We start from the raw sequence: 26,552 nt of genomic DNA on the forward strand, positions 1-26,552 counted from the left end.
ACAAAAACTTTGTTAAAACAGCTCATTTAGCTGTTTTGACTATTGCTCAAGACTGACGAGGCAAGGCCAAATACATTTTGATTGACATCTCCCTAGCTCCGCACACAACAATGGTGTATGTGACAATCAGTGTAGTGAAGCTCTAAACATGTGTAAGAATCACAGGAGGAAGCTAAATGGCAGCCATTTGAAAAGTACATATTTCAATTGGTCACTGAATGGTGAGGTCCAAACTGCTTTGTTATCCATATCATAGTTAGCAACTAGCATACACACGCAACACTAGCTGTGATACTCCTATTTGTTCCAAAGCTGTGAATGTAAGGCTCTGTAACATTAGCTAATGCCAGTTTGTTACAGAGCTAAACTTCCCTGCTGATGCGGTCTGCTGTTGGAAAAAGAACCTCAATGGGATGAACTAAAGTTTCCGGCAACCAAAAATAGACAACCGCGGTTTACACTCAAACACCTTTCTTCATTTTAATGGATATGTAAATAGTGACTTACAAAATATTTTGTTATCCGTATCATAGTTAGCAGCTAGCATGCACACTCAACGTTAGCAGTGATGTCTCTATTTGTTCCAAAACTATGAATGTGAGGCTAAATGATAGCTCTCTAACGTTAGCTAATGCTAGTTTGTTACAGAGCTAAACTTTCATGCTCAGGACCTGCTGTTGAAAAAGGACCTCAATGGGATAAACCAAAGTTCCTACAACCGGAACTACAACCGTGGTCCACACCTGTAGACGTCCATACTTAACCCAAGGACGAAGCTAACACTGGTTGTAAGAGCTGAATTGCTGCTGTGTGACTTTTCCCCCCCTGAAATTTATTGTCATACTTTCCATAATAAATATCTGGATGTAACCACTGCCAATACAAACCAGTATCAGGGAAAGCTTTAACATGCTAACTGTGGCTCAGTGGCTGAGGTAAGGTTGGTGGTTCGATCCCCAGCTCCCTCAGTCTACATGTCGAAGTATCCTTGGGCAAGACAGTGAACCCCAAATTGCTCCTGGTGACTGATTGACAGTTGGGCATCTGCCATCAGTGTATGAAGGTGTGTGAAAGGATGAATGTGACATGTAGTGTAAAAGTAGCTCTGAGTGGTAGCAAGACTAGAAAAGCGTTATAGTGTAGTCCATGTAAAGGCCATTGAGGATTTGGTTTGACAGAGGCCTTATGAATTATCCAGTTTTTTTTTTAAAACTATATTTTAACCATTTAATACCTAATGTCGTTTTTTCCTCCTTGTGTATTCTGTTTTGGTTTGATTATATTAATGTGGAATATTATATTAATTTATTCATCACAGTTTGAGTTTGACCTGTCTCTCTGGGCTCTTGTTTCCTGCTCAGCCTGATACTCTGTAAACACATGCAGATGATTAAAAAAGTGGATAAAAGAGCTTTAGAGCCGTGTTTTACTCCACCCCACAATTCCACAAAGATCAACATAATGGCGTAATATTTACCCCGTGTGCGTGTGTACCCATTTGTATTGTATACAAGTGGCTGTGTTTATACTTGTTGCACTCTTAGCTAATGTGTTCCCACACTCGAAGACGCCGCCGCCTATCCTTTTCATCTTCCACATCTGCGGAGGAGCGAGCGAGCGATACGGCAGAGAGGAAAGGGTGTCAGAGAGACAGAGAGGTGTGTGCGTGTGTGTGTGTGTGTTCACAATGTGCACGAACACACACTAAGTCAGAGTGATGAGAATTGGTGCCAGCTGATGATGTAACCTTTTCCATCCCCCTCTCTTTGTTCTCCTCTTCCTCTGGCTGATGTACAACGAGCCTCCAGCCACTGTCTTCTACATTGTAATTTACCGTCATTTACGGTGAAGCACCAGAATCAAGTGACCTCATTTTCACCCCATCACCTTTTTACCTCTGCAGGAATAACGCAACGACAAGCTCGCCCCACAGGAAGAGTTATGAAGGGATTGATCAAAAAAAGAGCGGGAGGCTCACAAAGAGAGTCGGGGACTCAGAGAGAGAAGAATGAGATTGAAAGAGATGGACTGAGACGGAGCTGCTGAGCCGATCACAGAATGATGTCAGTGAAAGACGTCAGCATCGTAACTCTCTCTGCGCTCCGGCTTTAGTCGCACTAAATGCAACAGTAATGTTAAAAAGCCGTCTGCTTCCAGCGACCTGTTGGCTCAGCACTTTAACATCAGACTAATTTAATTAGCGTCCACACTCACTGGACACGCTGTATGAGGGTCAGACCAACCTTCAGAGTAGACACATAAAGCACATGGGCTGTAATCTCAGACAAACACACAAACACATAAAGCATCTTAGTGACTTACCTCTGAGAGGAAGGTCTGTGCTGACTTCTGGGCTCCTACATGCAGCAGGTACTCGTACACGTACAGAGCTAACCTGCACGGGGAGACAAAGGAGACAGAGGGAGGTTAAGATCCAAACAGTAAATCACATGGTGAGTAAAATACAGTTCATCACATCATCCCATTCCAACTTTTGGACCAGAAAACCACTGCTTTTGGACCTAAGACCATTCCACTTCTACTTCATATTTAAGCTAACTCCATATTAAAGAAGGACTTTCTCCCAGCATCACCTAAAAATAAAAATAAATGAGCCTACATGTGGATACGTGTTGCCAAGAAGCTCCAAGATGCAACCTGCACTGATATGCGAGGGCGTCACAGTCTGTTACAATCTCCTAAGGAACACAAAGACACACACACCAGCTACCAACACTAATCATCTCCCGAATGTCAAACACGCAGGACAACCTTTTAAGACATTTAAAAATCGCCCAACGTTATGCTGAACCTAAAACCCACCTGTTTGAAGAACAAACAGCGCGCTGATAATAAGACGGTACTGTAAAACACCCCCTCCTCCTGCCTCGGGGCTCTCCACACACTTCCTCCCATGGCTTTGATCACAGAAGAAATTCATTACAGGCTTGATTTGTTAATCAATTCTCCTCCCAGTGTGTCCATAATGGTACAGAAACTTAGAGAGGAGGAGGTGGGTGATGATGTTCTGGGTCTATAAATACAAGATAAACATTGATGCACACGGGATCGATAGCAGATCACAACGAGTCCTAACGGCACCCTGTAGATTTGGAGGAGTCTGATGTAACGGCGTGCAGACGCTGTACATGAATAATGCAATGTTTGTCATTTATGCTTGATCCTTAGATTTCCTCTAAGATCAATATTAACAAGGTTAGGGTTAGCGCTTTGTGATCGCTAAAGTGCTCTGCAAGCAAGTTCTCTTTAGTGTTTTGGTATCCCTCAGAGGTGGATCTGTTTAGCCATATTAGAAACACATGCTCTGTTAGAGGGTTCTTTGGTAAATCGTATCATACAGGGCGTCCTCACATTGAAGGATGCTAACATAGAGGTGATGTAGTTAAAATGCATGTTTTAGCAACAGTCTAAACCCTAAAAACATAAAGTTAAATATCATATAAGACAAAGAAAAAGGGTCAAATTCTCCTATCTGAGTTGCATGTTTACATTTACACTTGAAAAAGTAATCGATTAAACTACAACTGTATTCAGCTACACATACAGTAGATAAAGCATAAACATGACGCAGCACGAGCTCTGCCCTCAAGCTGAATATGTATGCGTGTGTTTGGTGTGTATTGTCATGTGTGAAGGATGGTCACACCAGGGCAGCAGCTGTCCTAGAACCCCGCTGGAAGGTGCTACCAGCCGGCTGCAGCCGATCCACACTCCTCCTTTATCGAGGTAAAAATAAACTCTCCAGACAGCCCTGTCTGCCTGTCTGCTGATGATGGACTGCACACCTTTCTGCTCTGCACACAGGTACTCTCTCTTTCTCTCCCTGCTCCCATCTCTACTCTTCATCACTTTCCTTCTCTCTCTCTCTGCCTTTTCTGCTGCTCTCTTCTTGCACTCTCTTTGGTAAGAGGCCATGTTTGTTTAAGGATGAAAGGACTGAGGGATGCTGCAGAACTTCTTCCTCTCTATCCTTTCCTCCATCCCTTCCTCTCTCCGTTTCCCCCCGTGGCCTGGCAGTAATGTTTAACCAAAGAGATAGAGACAGAACGTTTCGCAGGGACAAGGTTAACGGAACAGTGAGAAGCTTGACAAAACTCTTGACACCTCGACAACTGAACATGAATAAAAGATGCGCCCGATTTTTACACGACACTGTACCACCCTGAACGTTTCGAGGAACAAACTATTTCAGCTGCTCTGTTCTGCATCGTTCTCCTGTCAGCCTGCGAACCCTCGCCACCAGCCACAGCAGCATCAGTGTTATTATTCTGAAAGATCTCATGTATCTGCAGCGAACACATTCACAGCGACCACGACGAGCCTGATGAATGAATGCATTGTGTAAATTAAGAAAGGAAAGCTTCTCTTCAGCATGCGTTGGCCTGTATCCAGTCAGAGATCTATTACCGCACCTAAACAGCCTCACTCAGGAGCTGCCTTTAAGGACGACTGAAAGGTTTGACCTAAATTGATTTCACAAGGGGTGTAGGATGTGACCTTTGACCCTGATGTATGGGATATATGAGGAAAAACAGGAGACGAAGTGGAAAGAAAGGCGATCTGGTGAAAAAAGAGAGAGGGTAATAGAGGTAAGCAGGCTAATGCAAGATTTGGAGTAAGGATGAAAGGAGAGAGAAAAAACAAGGTCCTTTAAACTCTTTAAAAGCACTGACGCTCGCAAAAATACACACATAAATCAGACTCAAACACTCCTCTCTGATCCCTTATTTATTTAACGCGCACCAACAGACGGCCGAGTGGAAACGGGGCTGATAAGCAGACAGCGAAGCAGCAGAAGACGACACTTTGTTAGCTTCTAATATCTATTGAACTTTAACTGAAAACTGCTAATTTCCTCAAAGAAGAGTGATAGACTTTGAAAACACAAAACCCCCTCAAGCTGCTGCCTCATTGTTCACTTACCACTTGTTCAGCTGAGCTTCCCGCTGATAAAAAAAAGAAAGAAAAAGCACCCAACTATGTGTGACTCAACTGTCTGACAGAGTCAGAACACAGAGCCCAGATAAGGTTTGAGGATTAGAGACGGAGGACTGTTCAAGGTTAAGAATCTTCTACATTTCACACAATAAAGGGAACGCATTACAAAGACTCTCTCGTCATTAAATAAACTGTCACTTTAAATGATCTCCGCTTTAGGATTTGAGGTAAAAGTGCTCAAACGGAGGCAGCCAATGCATTTCTAATGGTCCTTAACGTCATATTTATGCCTTTTACATTAATGCTGTTTTGGTGTTTGCCCTTGCTGTCGGACAAACCTCAGAAAATTGAAGACATTCTTTATTTCCTGTCCGTCTAAACTGGCAATTTGTGTTGCAAATAAGAACCACTTTGCATTAATCACAGCTGCAGCCAGGATGATTGAAGAGATCAGGTGTCTCCCTCTTTGCCTCCTCTTCCTACAGGCCTAAATGTGTACAAAGAGCGTGTGTGTGTGTGTGTGAGTGTATAAATGGAGAAGTAGGGCCAGAGAGGGGGGACTTTAAGCTCCACACCTGACCCCTCTCTCCTTCAAATTCAAGCGCTTCTGTCGTCTGTGACTCACTTTTAATTATATTCATATTTTCAAGCGAGCGCCATCCCTGTAAATCTGCACTGGACCAGACAGCCGCCGAGCTCCGACCGTCAGAGAGCGACCGTCGGAGAGCTCAGCTTAATGAAGTCAGCGGGCAGAAACAGTGCTTCTGTGTTGCTTTGTTACAGAGCAGCGCAGAGAGGAAGACAGGAGCTTAAACCTCGGCTGCTTTAAAGGCAAAGACATGAACTGATTTTCCAGGATCAGCATTCAGGAGGACCGATAGATCACTGCTAATCAATTTACTGCCATGGCGATCAAAGTCTGGCAGAGCCTCAAATCAGAACAGACGATGGCTTCAGTGATTGGATTTGCCTGTTGTAGATTAGCTCCAGATTATTTCACCCCTGTTAAAGATGACATGGAAAAGTGAACCTGCATGTTAACTGACATATTTACACGACTGATACTCTGACAAAGGACACATTTGTGTCACAAGGAAATCTAATTAAATGTATTTAAAGAGAGCAATAATAAAATGAGTTCTTGCCTGTGAACATGCCGTCCTTATCAGTGATACAAAAATAGTCACCTGTACAACAACCGGCAATGTCATGCTGCTGGAGTGCACTAGTTTAAGCATTTCCTTACTCCATCGACTACACAAACTGTCTGGTGCAGGTCATATCTATCTGTTGTGTAGCTGCACATATTTTTCTGCTAAAGCCGCACCTGAAGATCTTTGTCTGTAAAAACACATGATTTCATCATTTTCATCAACAGAGGTAAGCGTACAGTAACGTACGTAAGATTATATTAATTTGCCTCCTTTACCTAAATTAAATTGTAATGTTGCATTCTGGGAGATACAGGAAATCCTATAAAGTTATATTGACAGTAAAAAGATGTCTTGTCTCTTCTGACACTTGGTATGTAATTATAACAGACTGTAATAGCACACCAGTGAAGTTTAATGATGTCACAGTATGTAAATTGACTTCTGGATGTTTAAACCTTCAATCATTTATTTACTGGCCACTTAGGGGCAGCACAACAAACTGTTTACAAACCTGTGATATTTAGAGTTACAATCTTGAATAGTTCAGTTTCGTGCACTTGAGTGCCAACCACTGGCGATGATTACTAGTGATGGGACGTCCAATTTAACCAGACGTCTATGGCTGGATCCCTTCGTCATGGTTCTTGATTTTCCTTGGTGACGGTCGCTTTCCTTTTTAGACTGTTTGCCTTCATCTGAGCGTCGAGTTTGTTTCTTTTTCTTTGGATTTTCACTTATTTTTGAAGTTGTGTCTGTAGTCATCGATCTTTTCTTTGTTTGTTCAGCCATAGTAGATTACTGACACGCAACACTTGCAGAGACCGGAAAAGCAGCCGCTTAGCTCCGCCTACCCTCTCTGGCAGACCAACCACTGCTGGCTGAATGAAAACGCGTCACTAACTGGGCGCCGCTTGTGATTTTTTTAAGTAAATGTCGCCCCAGACACCCGGTCCATAATAATACTATATACTGCAAATGTCAAGGCTTTCATCAGTGGGCCATAGGCTCAGTCACCATTGTGTTACCTCATTCAGTGATAGATACTGACTTAACAGACATTTATTTAAATGTAAAAGTTTGAGATTGTTACTTTAAAGATTATATGTTTGAACTTTCTAACGTTAGCATTTTTATCTCTCTCTTTCTTATTTCTGGCCAACCAATAAACATCTTTTAGCTCTGTTTTGATCTCCACCACACTTCACTCACATCATCAGCTAGCTGCTGACTTTGTCTGTCTGTGGCTCGGTGCTGGAAGGTGCTGATTATTGGGTTTAACAGCTGTTTCTTCAGCTGAAGATCAGCTAACTGGAAATTATGCTGATATAAGCAGTAAAACGGTCCATAAATGTTACAGGCTGTAAAAACTAAAACAGGTTAAAGACTAAAATGGAGCTGAGGCAAACTTGTTGGAGTTCGATTGATCATTCTGTATGGGTTCATTACTTGTAGTAATTCTATTCATTAATAATATAAAGTTATTCATCATAGCAGCTCTAAATGACCTGCTGCTAAACAACAAAGGTTAAAGGTTTTAACCCTGGACAAATATTGGTCCTATAAAAGGCCTCTGAGTTTTTTTTTTACACCTTTAAGTGACACATTACACGGACATTTGCGGTCAATCTGCACGCTGTGTCATTATGTCAGACCTGGCATCAAACACGGCCTCCGCTGAATGTGGGTCAAACGCTCTGCCACTTCAGCGAACTGGCAAAGTAGTAGAGATGGGACTGTTGTTAAATGCTATTGATAATGAAACCAAATCAGAGAGTGATGATAGTGTATAATGAATGATGGAAACATAAGAACAAACATGCAGAGAGAAGAAGAAGAAGAAGAAGAAGAGAAGCATTACCCCCCTCTCTTATTCCACCGTAAGGAAAATTACAGAAAGAGAGAGAAGAGCAGAGAAAGAGGGCGAGGGGGTGACAGGAGTGCAGCAGAGACAGATGAAAGGTTCCTGTGAAGAGAAGAAAGTGAAGAAGAGGGATTAGAGAGATAGAAAAAAAAAAGCAGATGGGGAGGATGGAGGTGAGAGGTAGGAGCGGATGAGCCCCAAGATGAATACCCAGGAGATCTGTAAACTTTAATATTCTAATGTTGGGATTCTCAGTGAGCGGTGTCTCGGTTAGCCAAGCACCCTGCTGTGACCTCCCTCTGCAAATTAACAGGAAAACCTGCCACCACAACAGGATCAACTACACTGGATTCTTACCAACCTGAGGGAGAAAATATAACATATAGAACAATATGCTTTGGAGTCCACACTGAATATCATTGTGTTTCACTAAATGAAGTGCAGTGGGTTTTGTGTGAGAGGTAATAACAATGGGAAATAATCCTAGATTGAACTAAGTCACAGTCAGGGAGTGGAAATACTGTAATTATCTCCTGGATATGCTTACCTACTATAAAAGACTAAATTGGTGCTTTAAATCTCTGCCGTGTTCAAAGCAAAGAATAATGTTGGTTAAAGTAAAACTGTGAAGTGTCTTCTGAGAGCTATCGTTTCTTTGAAGCACTTTGCTTTCCAGCAAGAGGAACACTTTCCGAATAATAAAGGAATGAGGAGAAAAGAGTCGCTCTTTTAAATTTACTGAAAACGCATTAACACCTCATAGTAAATTAGTCCTGCAGTAAACTCCAGTTTGGTAAAGCTCACAGAGTTCAGTCGGAGCCTGATGGTGTGTCTGAATGTATTGTTTTGTTTATCAAAGATCCTGTATCGTGTCTCTCAGTGTTGTTGGGGATATTCTTGTGCCTGCAGCTTGTTTGCAATATGCTGTCATAATTTTTGAGATGTGTTTTTTTTTGCCATGTTACATAATTTTGCAGCAAAAGACTGATGCAATACAGACAGTGACAGCAGTAACTGAAGGTACAAACGCAGCTACCCAGATCACAACTGAGTCATATTAAGCTAAATACCACTCTGCAGCATGCATAAGCTTATTAAGGCTCCTTTAAAGGGATTTTAATTTAGGTGCAAAAAAGTCAGGTGGTTTTACAGCCTAAAAAACACACTGGATTTTTGAGGCTGACAACTATATCTATACTTGAGAGTTTAAGAAAATACTGATGAGGATCTACTGCCGGAATCATTGTCACCAAGAAACATTGCAGTGTAAAGATATTCTAGTGGGCTTTGGTAGATACACTTTGTAAATCTGACCCAGTTTGGACATTTCTGGAGGTACGATTAGTCGACGCTAACAAAAATTGTTGCCAACTACTTTAATAGTCGATAACTGGTTGGTTACGTTTTTCCGCATAGATTTCATGCTGTGCGCTGACATAACATCGTTTTCCAGAGCCGAGTTTGCGGAGGGGTGAGCCGTCTCATGTCCTTACTATCTCTGCTGAGAGTTGTGCATGCAAAACAAAGACACGGTAAACAAAACATGGCAAAATGGCTATCTAGCTGATAGCTAAATATTTTTGCAATTCATTATCCGATTAGTCGATTAATCGTTTCAATAATCAATGACCAGCCTTCAAAATAGTCGTTACTTGCAGCCCTATCTTTCATAGGCTAGTATCAGCTGCTGTATCGATGTAGTTTAACGGTCTAATATACTGTATAGTCCCTTTCCCACTGGCCAAAAAACCCGCCAACACCTGGCTTTTTTGCTTGATAGGAAAGGTTACAATTGGCATTGAGACAGTAGGCCCGGGTAATTATCGCCTCGGCTCTGATCGGCATCGATGGAAACACGAAACCTGTGTCGACACGCTGATCTCCGCCCCCTTTCCAGCGCGATGCTATGCTGTCTATAACTTCTGCGACTTGTCATCTCAGCTACAAATTCCGCCCGCCTCCGTCCGAGCAGCGCTCGAACATTGTTCCAAATTTTGTCGGTGTTGAGTTTGATGAACAGACTAACTGAGTAATAGATACAATAAGTCCTAACCACCGTAACATCTTCACTGTTTTCTAACCTTGTGTCGGGCACGTTTGTGACGTCAGACGTTGATGCAGCAGAAAAGAGGCCGAAAGCAGGATACTCCACTGGATATGGGAAAAGAGACAATCAGCATCTATAAGCGGGTCTTCCCGAGTCTGACAAACCCGCGTCAACACGCTAATTTTGGTGGGAAAGAGGTACACCGCTGGGGTACTCCCCTTACAGTGATCATATGCCGACTCTCCCACATGAGACACTGTTAAAGACCTGTTAAAGACCTGTTGTTTCCAGTGGTTTCCTCCTCTTTCTTTGTGTCCTTGCTCACTGACTGCACTGTCCTCTCCTGATACCTCACTGCAGGCCACAAGAGCAACACAAATCACAACACCTGTCTCTGACTCAGAGGTGGTATCATCAACATTATGGTCATCATCACGCCCAATCTAACGCGAGTCCAAGCTCTCTCTCTCTCTCTCCGTGCAATCAAGCCTCTGAACACCCACCATCACAGAGACGCCACCTGTGGATGAGGAGAGCGCCGGCAGCTCGGGCAGAGAACAGAGAGGGACCCCGCCATGAAAGAGCTGATGCCCCTGCTGAGGACAGCCCTGTGTGTGACAGCCAAACACTTTCCCTGATTAATCAAGCCTAGCAGCGGGGCTTTATGTGCCATTAAGAGCCTGGCTAAATGACTTCACTTCATTCATTAAAGTGGAGCTTCCTCTGCGGGTAGAGCCGGCTATGCTCTCCAGACAGACAGACGGACGGACGGGTGAAAGCTGGGAGAGAGATGGTGGTGGGGGCAGCGATGAGGGTGGCGGGGGCACTGAGGCAAGATAAACAACGACAAATATAGACCCATTACAGAGCTGAATAATTCATCTTATACGCAGGGCTTCAGGAAAACAACAAGAGAAAAAACATGCCAAACAACCTTTGGTATCATGGAGCTTTAATGCACAGACGAGCATCTTCAAATCAAGCCTATTTGTGCACCTTGTCTGGGGAAGGCGACAGGATCATGGTCGAATCACTTTATGTGGAAAAGCAGGTTCCAGCGGACTAATCCCTGATGCATTTTCATTACAGGCCGACGTACAGGCTTAATGAACATGTGCAGCGGTAGCTAGCTGTGAGTGGATTCATTGAAGCTGCAGTAGATGCTTTGTTTGAACTAGTAAGCTCACAACTGATAGCACGTACAGTAAAACTCACACACGTAGTTCCAAAAAGAAGAAGCCAGAAAAGATGGAGACGATGGAAGGCAAAGGCAATGATGCACAGTGATAGCACGGAGGGAAGGACAACGCTAGGTAATGTACCAGTCAACGGAGAGATAAAGATGTAGCGATGGAGAGGAAGATAAAGAGATAAAGATTAGCGGCAACAAGAGGACGAGAGAGACAGAGAGGAAGAAGAGAGGAGGGTAAATGATTAATGAAAGGAGCTGGGACGCACAGTGAAGGGAGGTCAGGACGGAGCAGGAAGGGAGTGATGCTGCAGCGAGGAGGGAAGCTGAAAAAGGACAATATTATGAGCACGCCTGCTGCACGACTTTGACTGAATTTCTTTAAGGTTTTGAGGTGTTATTTACCCAACTATAGCATCACGCAACAACTTTAAATGCAGCTGCTTAAGTTTGTAAAATCATGCAGAAGAAAACAACTGTCAGCACTGACATGATTTATTATTTAAGCGTTACAAGACTTTACAAAGACTTCCATTAGACTCCTTCAACTTCTGTCCATATCTAAGTCAAATACACGCCTTCAGTTAATCCCCGACTGGCAGCTCTATCGCTGCCCTGCTCGCTGATGCATTTCTAATTGGTATTTTTGCTGATGGTCACAAGTTAAATCTATATTCTCCATTACCATCCACAGCATCCTCTGGGGCCTCTCTAATGGCTCCTCGTATTGAGATAGTCGTACAAAGAGTATCTCTCTGACGCTGACTGGCCGCTGCTTAGGCTTCAGCTACAGGTTCAGCGCCGAGTTGAGAGTCGGGCGGAGCAGTGAAAAGTTCACTCCGGCTTTGAAGATTAACAAAACATGCGTCATAATCCTGCAATGGAAACAGCCTGATGATGAGAGACGCTCGTTCTGAAATGAACTTTCTCGGCTCGTGTTTCCGGTTTTGTCTTCACACGCTGCTGTGTTCAGCAAATGTTTGTTGTAGCCTTTATCCCGCTCACTTCCACAACACATAGTAAAGCCCTCCGTGGAGCACTGGCGGCGTGGCGGGGCTGAATGCTCCAACACCGGCTTGGCACAGATCGGTGTAGCCCGCGCTGGCTGGGAACAGAGCTGGCTGACTTCAGAACTGTGTGACAGGTTGACCAGCCACACGAATCAAACACCTTTGAAATGCGGTCACAATTTAACAATGAATTATGTTTAGATGCAGCATTAGACTGTATGTCCTGCCTTCACTCTTTCATAGTCCTTATAATGAATAACTGTAAGCAGTGAAGGAGCTCTCAGGGAAATGTTCCTCCTGCAGAGAGAGGAATTTGCCAGAAGAAAGGTGAAATGTCGTGCGTAGTAGTATAAGTCAGAAGAATGAAGCTCATATCCTGACAGGGAGGAAGACCCCTGTGTTCTTTGGCTCACCTCAGTGCAGACCCTGTGTTTACCTTTCATTAACTAGAGATCCCAGAATCCTCTGCTCCTCCACCCTGCCCCTGGAACAGTCTGATGCAAAGTGAAAATAAATGCTGCACAATGAACACATGAAAGGCAAACTATAAAAAAACAAAGGTTTGAAGGTTTGAGTTTTAAATTGCTGAATAGACAAGCAGGGACAATATTCTGTTATATAAAACCCACCTAGACCCAGCTGATCATTAAATCAATCAACTACAGTGCACAAGAAAGATGCACAATGATGTTATAACCGGTGACCAATTCTGAGATGAATAAAGTCGGCGCATGTAGTAACCCATGCTACATTTTGAGCAGACAGACACTGATAACAGCCGTCTTATCGAGATCCTCCAACCACAAGTCCAACTGTAGTTACAGTCCTCCACCCTGTGCTGTACAGACAGCATGGACTGTCTCCAATAGATCACGCCCATCAATAGTGGACAGAATGAAGGCAAACAGGGTGTAAACCACGTTCCCTAAATGAACTGTTAAAATGTGGAGGCAGCTTAGGCAAACATTTGTTTCCTAATTTGAAATGAAAATGAGAATTTGTCGCACAATACAGATGATAAAGATTGTTTTCCTTCAGCTAATGACAGAGCTCTAATCCAGAGACATTTAAAATGAGCAGAGAAGTGACGCACAGTTACTGTCGCGATTGACCCTGTGACCTTTCTGTGTGCACAGCCTCGTTCAGCGAGTTTGGGTGTTGATGCTGTCCTCAGACTAAACCACCTTAAATATATATTCTAACTGTCAGTATGAAATTGTAAAAATGTATGTAGCTACTAAAACAACATAAGTGAAAGTGTTGATATGTAGGGACAGTTAAACATTACACCAATGTAGCAGGTTGCAAGATTTCGTTCCAAACAGCGTCTTCCTGATGGATTTGACTGTTTGTCCTCATCTGTTCTTTGAGTGTTAACACAGAAAATGTTTACTAGCAAGAGACAGGAGACATTACACTGCTTCGACTCTCTGATGGACCAACCCCTGCTGTGTAACAGAGCTGCTGGTGATCTTTTCGTGAAGGCTGTTGACACTCAGTTCGTAAGACTAAGGGACACTGCAAATGCAAGGGCCCTATTATTCATCACCAACTCATTTTAAAATCTTACATAACTTTAAAAGGTATAATCTCGAAGATTTTCATCTAAATAAATGTCTGTTAAGTCTCTATCTATCTATCTATCGCCGAATGAGGTAACACAATGGTGATTGAGCCTATGGCCCACTGATGAAAGCCTTTGCATTTGCAGTATTACAGACTGGGTGTCTGTGGCGACTTTCACGGAAAGTGGCGCCCAGTTAGTGACACGTTTTCCATCACCCAGCAGTGGTTGGTCTGCCACAGAGGGTAGGCGGAGCTAAGCAGCTGCTTTTCCGGTCTCTGCAAGTGTTGCGAGTAAACAGTAATCTACTATGGCTGAACAAACAAAGAAAAGATCGATGACTACGGATTCAAAACAACTTCAAAAATAAGTGAAAATCAAAAGAAAAAGAAACAAATTCGACGCTCAGATGAAGGCAAACAGTCTTAATAGGAAAGCGACCGTCAGGGAGGAAAATTTAGGAATTACAACCATGACAAAGGGAGCCAACCATTGACGTCACACATGCAACACTGTCTGGATATGTGCTCCCACAATTACCATTTATCGCCACAGGTGCCGCCAAAGAGAACAAAACTGAGATGTTTGAGATTACAACTTTAACAATCACAAAAACAACCATATGCAGGATTGATATGGTTTAGGGACTAAAATCAATATTCTAAGAGAAATAAAGAGTTGGATCTCTAAGGAAGCATGGTTTGACTTCACTTTGGGGTGTAAACTTTGACACTGTTGATAGTTTTTCTGATCTATTATATGGACGAACTGGTGAAAGATTCCTGTCACAATAAGCTCAAGGTTTTGTCATGAAGATATGGATAAATTCATCATTTTGCTGTGTGTTGGTGTAAAACTGAAAATACTGTCAGTGAGTTCAGTGGGAGGTTTTCTTTGTACCAGACTACACAGACTGACTGGCAGGACACACTCCCCCACTCCCGTCTTGGAAAAAAAAGCAAATGAGTGCAGCTGCAATTAAGACGTGAGCAGACAGTACAATAAAGAGGAAGCCTAATACAGGCACAATCAGACAAAGTGAAACAGTTCTTGTTCTGTCAGCAGTGCAGAGACTCGACCGTCTCAGCGAGCAGACAACAATGCCCAGGGCTGAGATAACAGGAAATGCCAGCTTATCAGAGCGAGGGAGAGACAGAGAGAGAGGGCGAGAGAGCGTGATGGGTAGCTCTCTGTTTACCAACACGCTAATTGAGCAAAAATCCTGTTGTGTCCTTTCTATAAAAATCTGTCATTTACACAAATGTTGGGAGCCAGTAAATTTGTTTGTAGAACATGTAAAGTGAATAAATCAAATAAAAGCGGAGGCGAATCCATCACTTTCTTAATTTGAGTTCCATTTCATTGGCTTTGATTTGCTTAGATTGAGTCACCTCTCGTGGGGAGTTTGTTTAATTTCACAGCTGAAAGAACACCAATGATTTTTAGGAGTGTTTTCCTTGTTCAACTTTCTCTACAAGCTATTACAGTAAATCTTAAATGCAACACAGCCATAAAGCGGGGATTATTAAACTGCTGTTTACAGAGAGAACCTAAAGTTTGATGGCAACACTTAGCGATCATACCAGGGTAATTACTACTTTAAAGTATATTTGCAGGGGAAGAGGGAGTTTAGCAGATTGAATACTGGAGTAGAAAAAAACTTAAACATTTTTGATTGACTCACTGATTAATAGACTGATTATTAGATCACAGGCCTCTAAAAACAAATTATATATTAGAACAAACACCTCTTTAAAACAACAAAATTAAACATGATAACCGTCATAAACGAAAGATTTACAGCTGGGTCGATGTTTAGACGAAAGTAGTTTTAGCTAGGTGTGACATTAGCTAGGCCGCTTAGCTAGCTTGAGCTCTATTTGGCTTTAACATAAACACACGCAGTTAGCCAAACTGTTTGGTTAGCCTGGTCCTTGTTTAGTTGCTGTTGCTATGCCTACCACTGACATTGTTTTTTTTTTTTTATTATTTATGAATTGTTGAAACAGTTGGTTGCCTTTATTTGTTGCTCTGGCTGTCAAAAGCAACAACTGTTTTTACATATGTAGCTAGCAAGCTAATAAGGCTAACGTTAGCCTCATGAGTTAGCTGAAACGCCCTTGCCTGACTCTTATGACAGTTAAAAGACCCTTGAAAGAGTTTTAAATACGTGCCTCGTGGCTACATAGGCTAGGCTACACTATATTGTAGCTGTGAGTCACAGGCAGACATTTTATCAGTTTATAAGCCATTTAAAGAGAAAATAATAGTACATATAGTTACAGTATTTTATGTCAGTGTTTATTGAGAAGTCAGTTCTTCTAGTTCTCTTCACTGTTTGACACACAATCATGTTGCTGTCATTTTTTTGGAGTTGTTGTACTTTATGACACTTTTTTCACACAGCTCTCTTTTTTTAATCTCACTTATACACACAGCGGAGTTGAAGGGTTTTCCGAGGCAACAGCCTCTAACTAAGCCTGGCCATTGTCTCCTTCTCGTACATTAAATCATATACAGGAGCTGGAAAGTCGCCCTCCTCTCCCGCCTGCTCCGCACGCCGTCCAGCGACGCATCGTCATTGTTCATCTCTCACAATGTAACATTCCACAATCAGCGGCAGCTCCGACAAAACCAGAGGGAGAAATAGACGACCGGTAGGACTGCACTGCTCTAATCTTATAGGATTAAAATTCCTTTCTATGGGCTCTAATAGGTCTCTATTCTTTTGAACAACAAAGCTTCAAGATGAGATAAAAAAAAAACGGATACAGATGAAGGCAATCTAGAGCAATTTAGTGAAGAATGTGAGGCTATTAAGGCCTTGCGCAGAGGCTCGAGACGAAGTTTAAAATAAATGACTAACCATTTAGAGACATATATCTTGCTGCAACATAAGCTTGTAGGTTTTAGCAGTTAAATTAATGCACCAGGATGTCGGTAGATTAATAATATCCTACCATATATCAATAACAACTAATTCTAACACATGTAGAAATGTTCCTGGTTGCTAGCACAGGATGCAGACGTACAGTGCTGCCGTTGCCCTGCTGTGCACCTTGTGTCACTCATTAATCCTTCCGGCTTCTCTATTGTTGATAAATGGCATTTAGGTGACCTTAAAAGGGCGAGAACTCAATGTCAGAGATTTAAATCCTAACAGAGAGGATATATACCGCCTTGCATTCAGAGGGACAAAAAAAGTCATGAAGGACTTTATAGGGATCAGCGGACAGACGGTGCGCATGTGGTCATGTAAGGACGGCACATTGAAGGAGAATTAAAGTGAAGAACTCTGTGGCTTAACTTCACAAAACAGACAAGGGACAATTGAGGCCAAGACGAAGCGAGCACAGAGAACGCACAGTTAGAGAATATGTATGTTTGTGTGCGTGCAGGAGAGAGACGGATACAGAGAGGGAGCGAGTCTGAAGCAGTTCCTAAGCCCGGCCGTCACGCATGCTTAACCTTGCGCTAGCGCCTGTGCGATGCAGCTTGCATATCAATGATGGAGGAATATCAGCAGAGAGGCCTCCAACCAACCTCGGCTACACTCCGCAGGCAGGGGAGACACAGCAGCATCCGCAGTTACACTGTGGCACTAAGAAAGAAATGGAAGTTATACCACGAAGTTGTCTATATTATGTAGACGTATGTTGATATTATTAAGAAAACATTACAAGACAGGTAAAGCGAATTAATCGAGCTGCTAAAATAATCTATGTTGGACTACAAATCAGACAAATAAAAGCATTAAATAGGCTTTGTGCTTCTCTAAACTAAACCGATAGACATTAAGTGTTGTTTCCACTCCTGGCTGAAACTCTCAGGTTACAGGAAGCTCTTGGAGGCAGCATCCCACTCCCTCCGAACTGTGGTTCAGAGCTAAATTGTGCATATTTGGTGTCACCGGGTGCAACAAAGAAACTTCCTACAAAACCACAAGTGCCACCGCTAACAACATGAGCAAAAGCCTTACCGCATGGATTACAGCTTCCTGTCATGGTCAACAAAGCTTACAATGCAATGCAGGCTCTTAGTCTGAAAGGCAAACCTGAAACAGCCACTGTAACTGTTGGAGAGAGGAGAGAAGGAAAAGAGATATGATGTTTCTAATTAAAACAGGAGCATTCAGGGACACCCATGGGGTCCTACGGGACCAGCACCGTGTGATAAACTCGCTCACCCGTACCCTCCATCTTTACAGCGGAGTGATAAAAGACAGTCGGGATGGTGTGCCCTCTCCCCCTCTCTTCCCCACATGCTATCTGATGCCGACAGAGGCCTTTTGTCATGTCGATCCTTCCCAAGGACCCCAAGGCATCCTGTGAGGGTGCCCTCTACAGGGTGCTCTCTTTTGATTGACACGTCACCCCTTTCTCACAGACTGACTCCCCCCCTCCCACCCCTGCCTCACACAGCTCAATAAGAGGCCGCTGCTTTGATAGCAGTTCTGTGGCAAGTTACATCTCTGGCAGCGAGGATAAGAGAGACACGAGGAGGGATGCCAGCAGATAAAAGAGGACTTTTAACAGCCTCTATGTGTTCAGCAGGTTAAAAAGTGTTTCCTATCAGGGCCTTGTCAAACTGTCATCATCACTTTGGTTTGAAGACAGACTCCGTACACCGAGAAAAAAACATATCAAAGCTCCGTTTCTTCTCCGGTTCTCTTGTAATCCCAGATTGATGCTAATCTGAAACGCTGTGAGGATTAAATACATTGGCGGCTGTTTTAAGTCGGTATCTCTCGCTGACCGTCAGTGTTAAGACAACAATGGAGAGCGGTGACAGTTCTGTGTGTTCTCGCAGTTGTTCACAAGCGTCCCGTGAGAGCCGGAGAGGCTATTAGCTGTGTGATAATCGCTGGATGTTGTAGTTCACACAGGCGGCGTGACAGACAGATGGAGGTTGATTTTGAGGGATGAAACATATGGGGAGAGTGCTGTAAGCAGACAGCTCAGATGGGCTTACACACGCTGTGCGCTCTCTATTGACCCGAAGCAGCAAAGAGCAGATACCAACACATTATCAGACGCTTTTATATTGTTCTCCGTCGAGTAACACAGGGAGGAGCAGAGCTTTAAAGCTGAAGCGCCATGCTGCTCTCATGTACAGGGTGAGGGGTTTTCTCACTGGGGCTTTTTACTCCGTCACTGGAGCTAAGCCAGCAGAACCAGGTGTGGCCACTTACCAGTGTAAGTGATCCACAGAGAGGCTGAGATGCTGGTGGAGTGCGGAGGTCCGACACACAGCCATTATGGAGCATTAGACCATGAGGTCCTGCCGGATATCACCTGACCTCGTCTGACCTGGACACAAACACTCTTTTTTTCTTGTTGTTCACCTCTAAACTGTTGACCTGTGACTAATTTTAAATCTGTTTTCCGCCATTCAAGTTTGATGCTCATTTTCCAAACGCAGCCTCTCTCTCAGTTTAACCGCCAAGTTGACCAGCAGCATATGTTTACCCTCTGGCTGTATTCCTTTCTTCATGCTCTAACAAATGATCTTCCTCTGTCTCCCCTCTAATGAGTGCGCTCTGTCATTTCTCAAGGACACCGAGATGTAGTAAACAAACAAAGAAAACGCATCAGTTGCATTCATCAGGTGGCGGCTGGCACGGACACAATCTGATTCCCCGCGCGGATGATGCAAGGCATTGTGAGCATACAGTATGTTGTGAGAGATATACTGCTCTATTTTTATTGTACTTCTCCTCTTATGCGACTCACTGTCAGAGCCAGAGTGGCAGCCTGAATTGCTTCTGTCGGATAAACACTCCCAGCATGCACTGCTTTGCCTCAGTCTGCGCAATGCTGCATTGGCAGCCTCCTGGCAGGATTCTGAGGTGTCTCGGTTCAGAAGTAGCTGTGTGTGTGTGTGTGTGTGTGTGTGTGTGTGTGAGAGACTACGTATGTGTGCAGAATGATGATCCTTACTGCTCCAGAAATGCTTAAGTCTGCACCAGATTTCAGGCTGGCACCTGAGCTACAGACTGAGCAGCAATGCCACTGATGATAGTTTGCCTCGTGACAACTGCAAGTTTACAGTTTGTGCTTAAATTAAATTAATCTCACGAGTAAAAAATTAAAACACAGGTTGTTATATCTAGGAAAAAGATACGTGCTGTGAATCTGTGAGAGAAGCGGAGAGCAGGGGAAACCTTTGCATGTTTTAAAAAGTGTTTGTTGCATGATTCACGACAAACACAGAAGAGAGGGAAAAAAAGAGGAATGTGTAGTATGCGCTGCAATGCAACTCATCCAGGACCACAAGCCCAGAACTATGTGGAATGTGTCCTCTAACTGCCAGGGACTGAAACCTACACTCGTTGAACAACTGCAGTACACAGTCAGCGGTCGTGTCCTGTCACTCTGAATGAAAATCAAGCAGCGACCGTAACACAGGTAGAGCGAGAGAGAGGCCGGAAAGATAGCTGAACGCTGATGCTGTGTGAGACCTGGAGAGTTCACTATAGGTGTAAAGAATCATCACTTCACACAAAGCAAGATGTGGAGTGTAAGTATGAGGAAGGCATATTCAAAAAATGTACGAGTTTGAATTTTATATATAAGAACTGTTTGCTATTATACATATTGAGGGCATGACCTTCTCACTCACACTAGTGGTATCCAGCCGTGCAAGTTTTGGCATCATTTTTGTTGCTGTTAACACTTTGTGACCTGATCAAAAATATGGATGGTGAAGGGACTATTTCTTTTTGTGCTGACAATGACGCATCAGTCATTTGAGCTCAATAAAATGGAAGGCTGCTGAACTTTCACACAGCTGTGGCACATTCAGCCTTATCTATCTCAGTTGCAAGATAAATCTCGGGGTAAATTTGATTACATATGTTTTCGGTATTACTTTTGGGAAAGTGACTTTTTAAAGCATCCGTTCTCTGCTTCTCTTTATCTGTATCCTCTTTTGTTTATGTCACCGATTAAATAACGGAAATGAAACGGTGATAACAGCTTTAACCAAATCTGCAGCGAAATGTGTGTCGGGGTTTTTCCAGAACTTAATTTATGCAGCAAAGGATGTACACTATAATGAATCTGGGCTTATCCATGTATATTTAAAGAAACTCGTGAACAGAACTCAATCGTTCAGTCATTTGGTGTATTAGCACACATTTTCTGGGGTGTATGACAGTCTGTGGATTAATTACATTTCTTATAGAATATTTAACTGTTTGACGGGACTATGACTCTTCATGCAGAATACATTAAATGTCTGAAAGCTTTTCATATCAATAACTGACTTCGGACAGAGTTTGGATACAAAGACTGTTAAGTATCCATGAGAAAGAAATACTGTAAATCTGCACCTTTAGAGGATTTAATGTAAAAAAAGTGCTACTTTTTGTGATTCTCCTGAAGCAAGATTTCTATCGTGCTATATTACTTTTTATCTCCAAGGTAAGTGCAGAGCCACTGGATAAATATTTCTAAACCTGCACTATACTGACCTGGTGAGGCCAAAAAGTAAAATCCCAGGATGCATCTGCAAGGACATAAAAAGCATTAAAAATGCTCATCTCTCTCCCTCACATACACACACATACACTGCAAAAAAAAGGTGCAGAGACACACACCAGTGAACAGAGGTCAGTCGCATTTAGAGCTCCTCTGCATCTACATGGGCGAGACGCCAGAGCCCTGTGTCTGCGGGGGTCCATTCTGAGGTCAATACTACAACACTGTAAACTAATGATCCAGCAAATTCCCTCAGTGCTGCTCTCTCCCCTCCTCCTCCTCCGCTCCCTCTATCTGTTGTTGCTCTCCGTCTCTACCGCTCTCTGATCCCCCGCTGTGCTGCAGAAATGAGAAACAACTGAAGACTCGGCAGTGCCGGGCCTGTTCTGCTTCTCTGATACACACCACTGATAAACAAGGCTGCTTGTTAAGAGACAAATGAAACTCTGCCTTGCCCGATTTCTGCCTTTCACTGCGTTTTCATTCGTTTTGTTTTTTTCTTGTCACCCAGTCCTGTTTTTGTGTGGGCTTTGGCATTAAGGCCAACGGAAGATCAATCTCGACACAAAACAGAGACGAAACGATGTGCAACAACATGGAAGTCTGAATCGAACGTGTAAGAAAAACTGTAAAATAAAAAGGAAGAAGTTTAGAGAGTTCCTCTGGGAATGTGTTGGTATTTTTTGACAGAAAACAAAACAGAACAAAAACAGATCTTAATTTGAACAACTAATAAATGTTAAAACAAACGCTCATAAGTTTTCTTTCAGGTGAAGAAACATCGTCACATGAGAATGTTTAGGTCGATGTTTCCCTTAAAGAATGTCAGCAGCTAATCCACTTACAGGCCGTGTTAACGCAGCCTGTCTGAACATGGGAACTGAAGTCCCTTCATCCTAAGTGAGCCGAGCTGCTCTGCAAACTGTCAGGGGACTTCTGAATAACACTTGTACAGACTCTGCTCTGTTTCACAGACAGAAAAGCTTATCACCTACATGATCACACAAACACTTACGGACGCTAACATGTCATCTCCCAGGTCTGGAGGAAGCTTTCCAGCTCCTATTCTGTCGGTACATGCATTAAAGCAGTGATAGAGCCACACCGTGCAGTCTTATTCTTCTCACATCGATTGGGGATAAAGAATTGGGCTCAGGGGACGAAGCTGAAAACTCAATCACACACACACACAACATAAGTGAATTCGATTCAAACGACACAATAAATAGGAGCAACTGGGAGCAGAGGTGAGGAGATTAATCTAGTGTTTTATGAACATACTTCCAGGACAAATAACCTTAAAGGACATTTGCAAAAAACACAGTTTGACGCAGTGTCTATTTAAGGGTTTCTTTGCAAAGTTTCATATGCTAACTATCATCCGTTTTGACTCTGTTCACAGTCAAAATGCATATTGCCAATAAGTGCTAGCGCCTCCTTCCAGGTGCTGACCGGTGATCCCTGCTCACTGACCAGCTGACCCTCAGTGTACATCAAGTAATGAGCAGCCATGTCTGGGTGAGTGAAACTTATAGCAAACTCTACACAGGATCTATTCTCTGAGTATGAAGAACATCTGTGTTTAGCTTTAGTTCAGCTCATGCATTACAGCAGAAAATATGTTTCAAAAAGTAGCACAAACAGAAGATGGTAGGCTACATGTTTTATGAGTTCAGGTAGCCTGTTAGTAACAACCTGAGTGGATGTTGTTAATCTGTAAACTACATTCTTTTGTCTGATGATGAAAAATCCTAATTAATCCCATCCTTGGGTTAAACTCAATGGGCAGAAGCCACAGCACATCCATGACCAGCTCTTCCATTAAAACACACTTAATTTAGCTTGATATGTAAACAGAAATTCCAGCGCACATTTTTAATATTGCTAATTATTTGAAATATCAAATGTCTCTGTCTCGCCGAATATGGAGTCAAGATGACTGTCAGCTGTCACGAATCTCATGTATTTTAGCGGTGACTCAATAAGGAGCATGTCTTTAAACGCAACACAGTAGGCTATGTTTGAAAAGCGAATCCTGAAAACACACCGCGGTGTGAGAGCACTCATATGCGTGGACTCCACGCTTCCACCGCCGACAGACGACCGTCAATATTCACCCCGCGTGTTTACAAAACTGCTACATTTTTTACCAGTCTGAACACTTAAATAGCCTACATGTAGGCTAAAACACACATTCACGTTCGATATTACAAATACATTTTAAAAGGGAAACAGCTTCAAGTGAAATTAAATAGACAGCAACAACAGAAACGCCAAGACATCACGAGAGAAAGGTGGTTTCAGAATAAAACCGTGTTGAACCTGACAAAACCCAGCAGAACTGCGTGCTACATCCTAACCTTCTTTGTCTAATTACAGTGAAACCCCGCCGACAAAATGTCTATCTTTCCTCAAATAAACGAAGCAGTCAACTTTCCCAGCCTTGCAGAGCAGAGAGCTCCATGCCGCTGAGTGTAGCGCCTCGTGCCCTCCCCTCGCGCAGCTCGGTGTGTGACTGCCCCCGGCCGCTCGTGAACTTCCCTCACAGCCGCGGTTTCCTCCCCCATAAATAAAACTTACTTTTCTCTGGCTTGGCTGTCGGACGGCACGTTGCTACTCTTGCCTTTGGCGTACATGCTTGCAGAGAGCTCCGATTGTCACGCACCTGTCAACCCATCACAACCTCCCTGGGCACAGCCCCGTCACCATGGTGACACAAGCAGCGTCGTCTCCCATTGGATGTCCCGCTGTTCGGGACCGCCCGCTCGCCATGGCAACCGCCAGTAAGTGACAGCTGCTTGGCCACGCCCCTCCCGTGATAGCTCCACCCCCAGTCTCTCTCTTTCTCCCTCTCTCTCTCTTTCTCACTGCTCCACTCTGTCTTTCCCTCTGCTTTCCCAGCCTGTCTGTCTGAAGTCTGTCTGTCTGTCAGTGTCTCTCCCATCCCTTCCCTGATTGGAAAGGCTCTCCTGACATGCAGGCAGACTGATACACACACATATACACACACATCCTCACTCCCTCCCTCTATTCTCCTCTCTCAGTGCAAGGGGGGGATTTGAAACCGTCCAACTAGGATTTTGAACAACTGGCTTTGGCTGTTCCTTTTATAGACAATCACACCCTCTACCGACGCACACACAGCGCACTGCGCAAACAACGCTCGCAAATATGAACTGCATTTACATTTGTTGTTTATGTACAAAGGTGTTAAGATATCCTAACATGTGTAGAGTAGAGCATGAACAGGCAGGTTATAGAGAGGGCCTGTAAACAACACAGCCAACATGCACAGGGAGAGTGTACTGTGGGAAGATGTGGCCACGTAAGAGCCTTCCTTTACATGACATGCTTGAAACACTACTGTTGTTAAACTGACGACGTGTGAAATACTCTGAAGGCCTCACACTGTATGAATCCACAACAAGTTAAATGAAGATCACGGCAGCAACCCCTGTTTGATACATTTACAGTACTGTGTTACAAAAACTGAGGTTGTGATTATCACATTATAACACTTACGCTCTTCTTCACAGAACACTGTTGTATGTTTTTTGATATGCAGCAGGGAAGAAGTGCTACGTCATACTGCTGTCCAGTCTGGCAGCTAACAGAGAGGAGGGTTCACTCCACTGTCACGATGTACTTACAGCAAATCCAATGAGAGACAGAGCAGAGAGACGAACCAACACTTGGTGCCATTCAGGGTCTGAAAAAAGGCTACAAACTGCTGTACAAAACGGATGATTCCCAGACAGTAGTAAAATCTGGAAGGCACAGTTTGTACGTGCATGTTTGTGTTTGTGTGTGTGTGTGTGTGTGTGTGTGTGTGTGTGAGTGCGTGCGCTAAGGGCATAGCACAGGGGCAGCAGTGTTTACGCTTATGCAATGCTCCCGTGATGTGACCCAGTTGGAAGGGATGCACACTGCCTCATTCTCTCTCTCTCTCTCTCTCTCTCTCTCTCTCTCTCTCCCTATTTCTCCCCCCCCTCCCTCACCCTCTCCCTACCTCCCCATGTGCCAGTTGAATCCCCTTCCCTCCCCTCTAGAGAGAGGCGAATGTTTTATTTCAGACGAGCAGAACTTTTGGTTTTGGGATGAGTCCCTCGGGGTCGATCACCATGACAACCACTAGCAGGCGATAACCATGTGTTCCACAGTATGGAGGAGGAGGAAGAGGAAGGAAGGAGGCGAGAGAGAATGATGGAGAGAGACTGACAGAGAGAGAAGGTAAAGGTTTAAAGGGCAGGTGATTCAAAAAGTCAAATGAGATCAAACAGAATCTGACCTGGTCACATTTGGTGTTTTGCTCCCAGAACATTCTGTAAGGCCTCAGTGCTAACCATCCACCACCCAGCCACCCTGCAGTATTTACCTGTTTATGTGTATCCATTTTCCATTACTTTATGATAATTTAAAGGAAGGCCACTATCAGAAAATTAAACCAAGGGCCTCCTGACTGTAAGGCCTCAGTAGCCCTTTTTACACGCCTTATGTTCCGTCTTCTACGTAGGACGCACGGAGGCGTGATGGTGGGGCGAAGTCGTTTCGCCTCTGAGCCAGCATCAGAGGAAGTAACAGAGGCGAAACAGCGTCTGTGTAAACAATGGATGCGCAGGGCGGAACAGCGCCGTGTGTGTGTATTTGAAGCACGTGCTGTTTGTTTATACATTGCGCACCTTTTGCTTCCGCAACGCCAGAATGTTCTGTAAAAACACACACTAGGGCGGCGTTACGCCAGCATTGCGTGGTCCAGTGTAGAATGTGGCATGAGGACAGAGCTTCGGTACGGCACTGAGGCGGAACCGCAGTGTAATAAGGGCTAATTTCTTCAATGCCGTTGTGGCAAGTTATTCTCCTTTAACTTTAATCCAGAGGGATGGGATAGATTGGGATGTGTATAAGGTCTTTAGTCCTCATCGTTTTATAGTAGCTTGTCCTTTTGTACTGGTGTGAGAGATGAAGGATAGAAAAGAAAGAATTGCGCATCCATTTATTCCTGATCCTTGGGTCCTTTGCAGAGGGGAAATAGGCCTATCTCTCAAACAGTGCATGCAGGTGATCCCATATGAGAACCATCTCTTCCATGTACTCCATGTATGTTTGGAATGTCACAGACACCTATTGGGTTTCTTGGCCCGGTACTAAACCACCCAAGACACTTTACTGGTCCGCGGCTCAGTGGTTGGGAACCCCTGTGCAAGACGTCAACACAGTCACAGTCATTGAACCTAACTTCTGTGTCTGTGTTGGTGGAGCCTTTATGGGTATTTTTTCATGCAAAAAT

The 26,552-nt window shown here is 43.6% G+C and overlaps 1 protein-coding gene across 1 annotated transcript in view; it reads right to left on the reverse strand.

The window, feature by feature from the left end:
* Positions 1-24,203, reverse strand: part of LOC138609919 (single-stranded DNA-binding protein 2) — a 51,034-nt gene extending 26,831 nt beyond the window's left edge. The window contains exons 1-2 of the mRNA XM_069682605.1: positions 23,846-24,203; positions 2,323-2,395 (exon numbers count right to left, since the gene is read on the reverse strand). Coding sequence (XP_069538706.1) covers positions 2,323-2,395; positions 23,846-23,901 — 129 coding nt within the window. The 5' untranslated portion in view covers positions 23,902-24,203. The remainder of the gene's footprint in view (positions 1-2,322; positions 2,396-23,845) is intronic.
* Between the last annotated feature and the right edge of the window lie 2,349 nt (positions 24,204-26,552).

This window comes from Semicossyphus pulcher, unplaced genomic scaffold, assembly GCF_022749685.1.
Source record: "Semicossyphus pulcher isolate SPU_LCO1_2020_fin unplaced genomic scaffold, fSemPul1.0.p SCAF_6, whole genome shotgun sequence".
In the NCBI taxonomy this organism is placed as follows: Eukaryota; Metazoa; Chordata; class Actinopteri; order Labriformes; family Labridae; genus Semicossyphus; species Semicossyphus pulcher.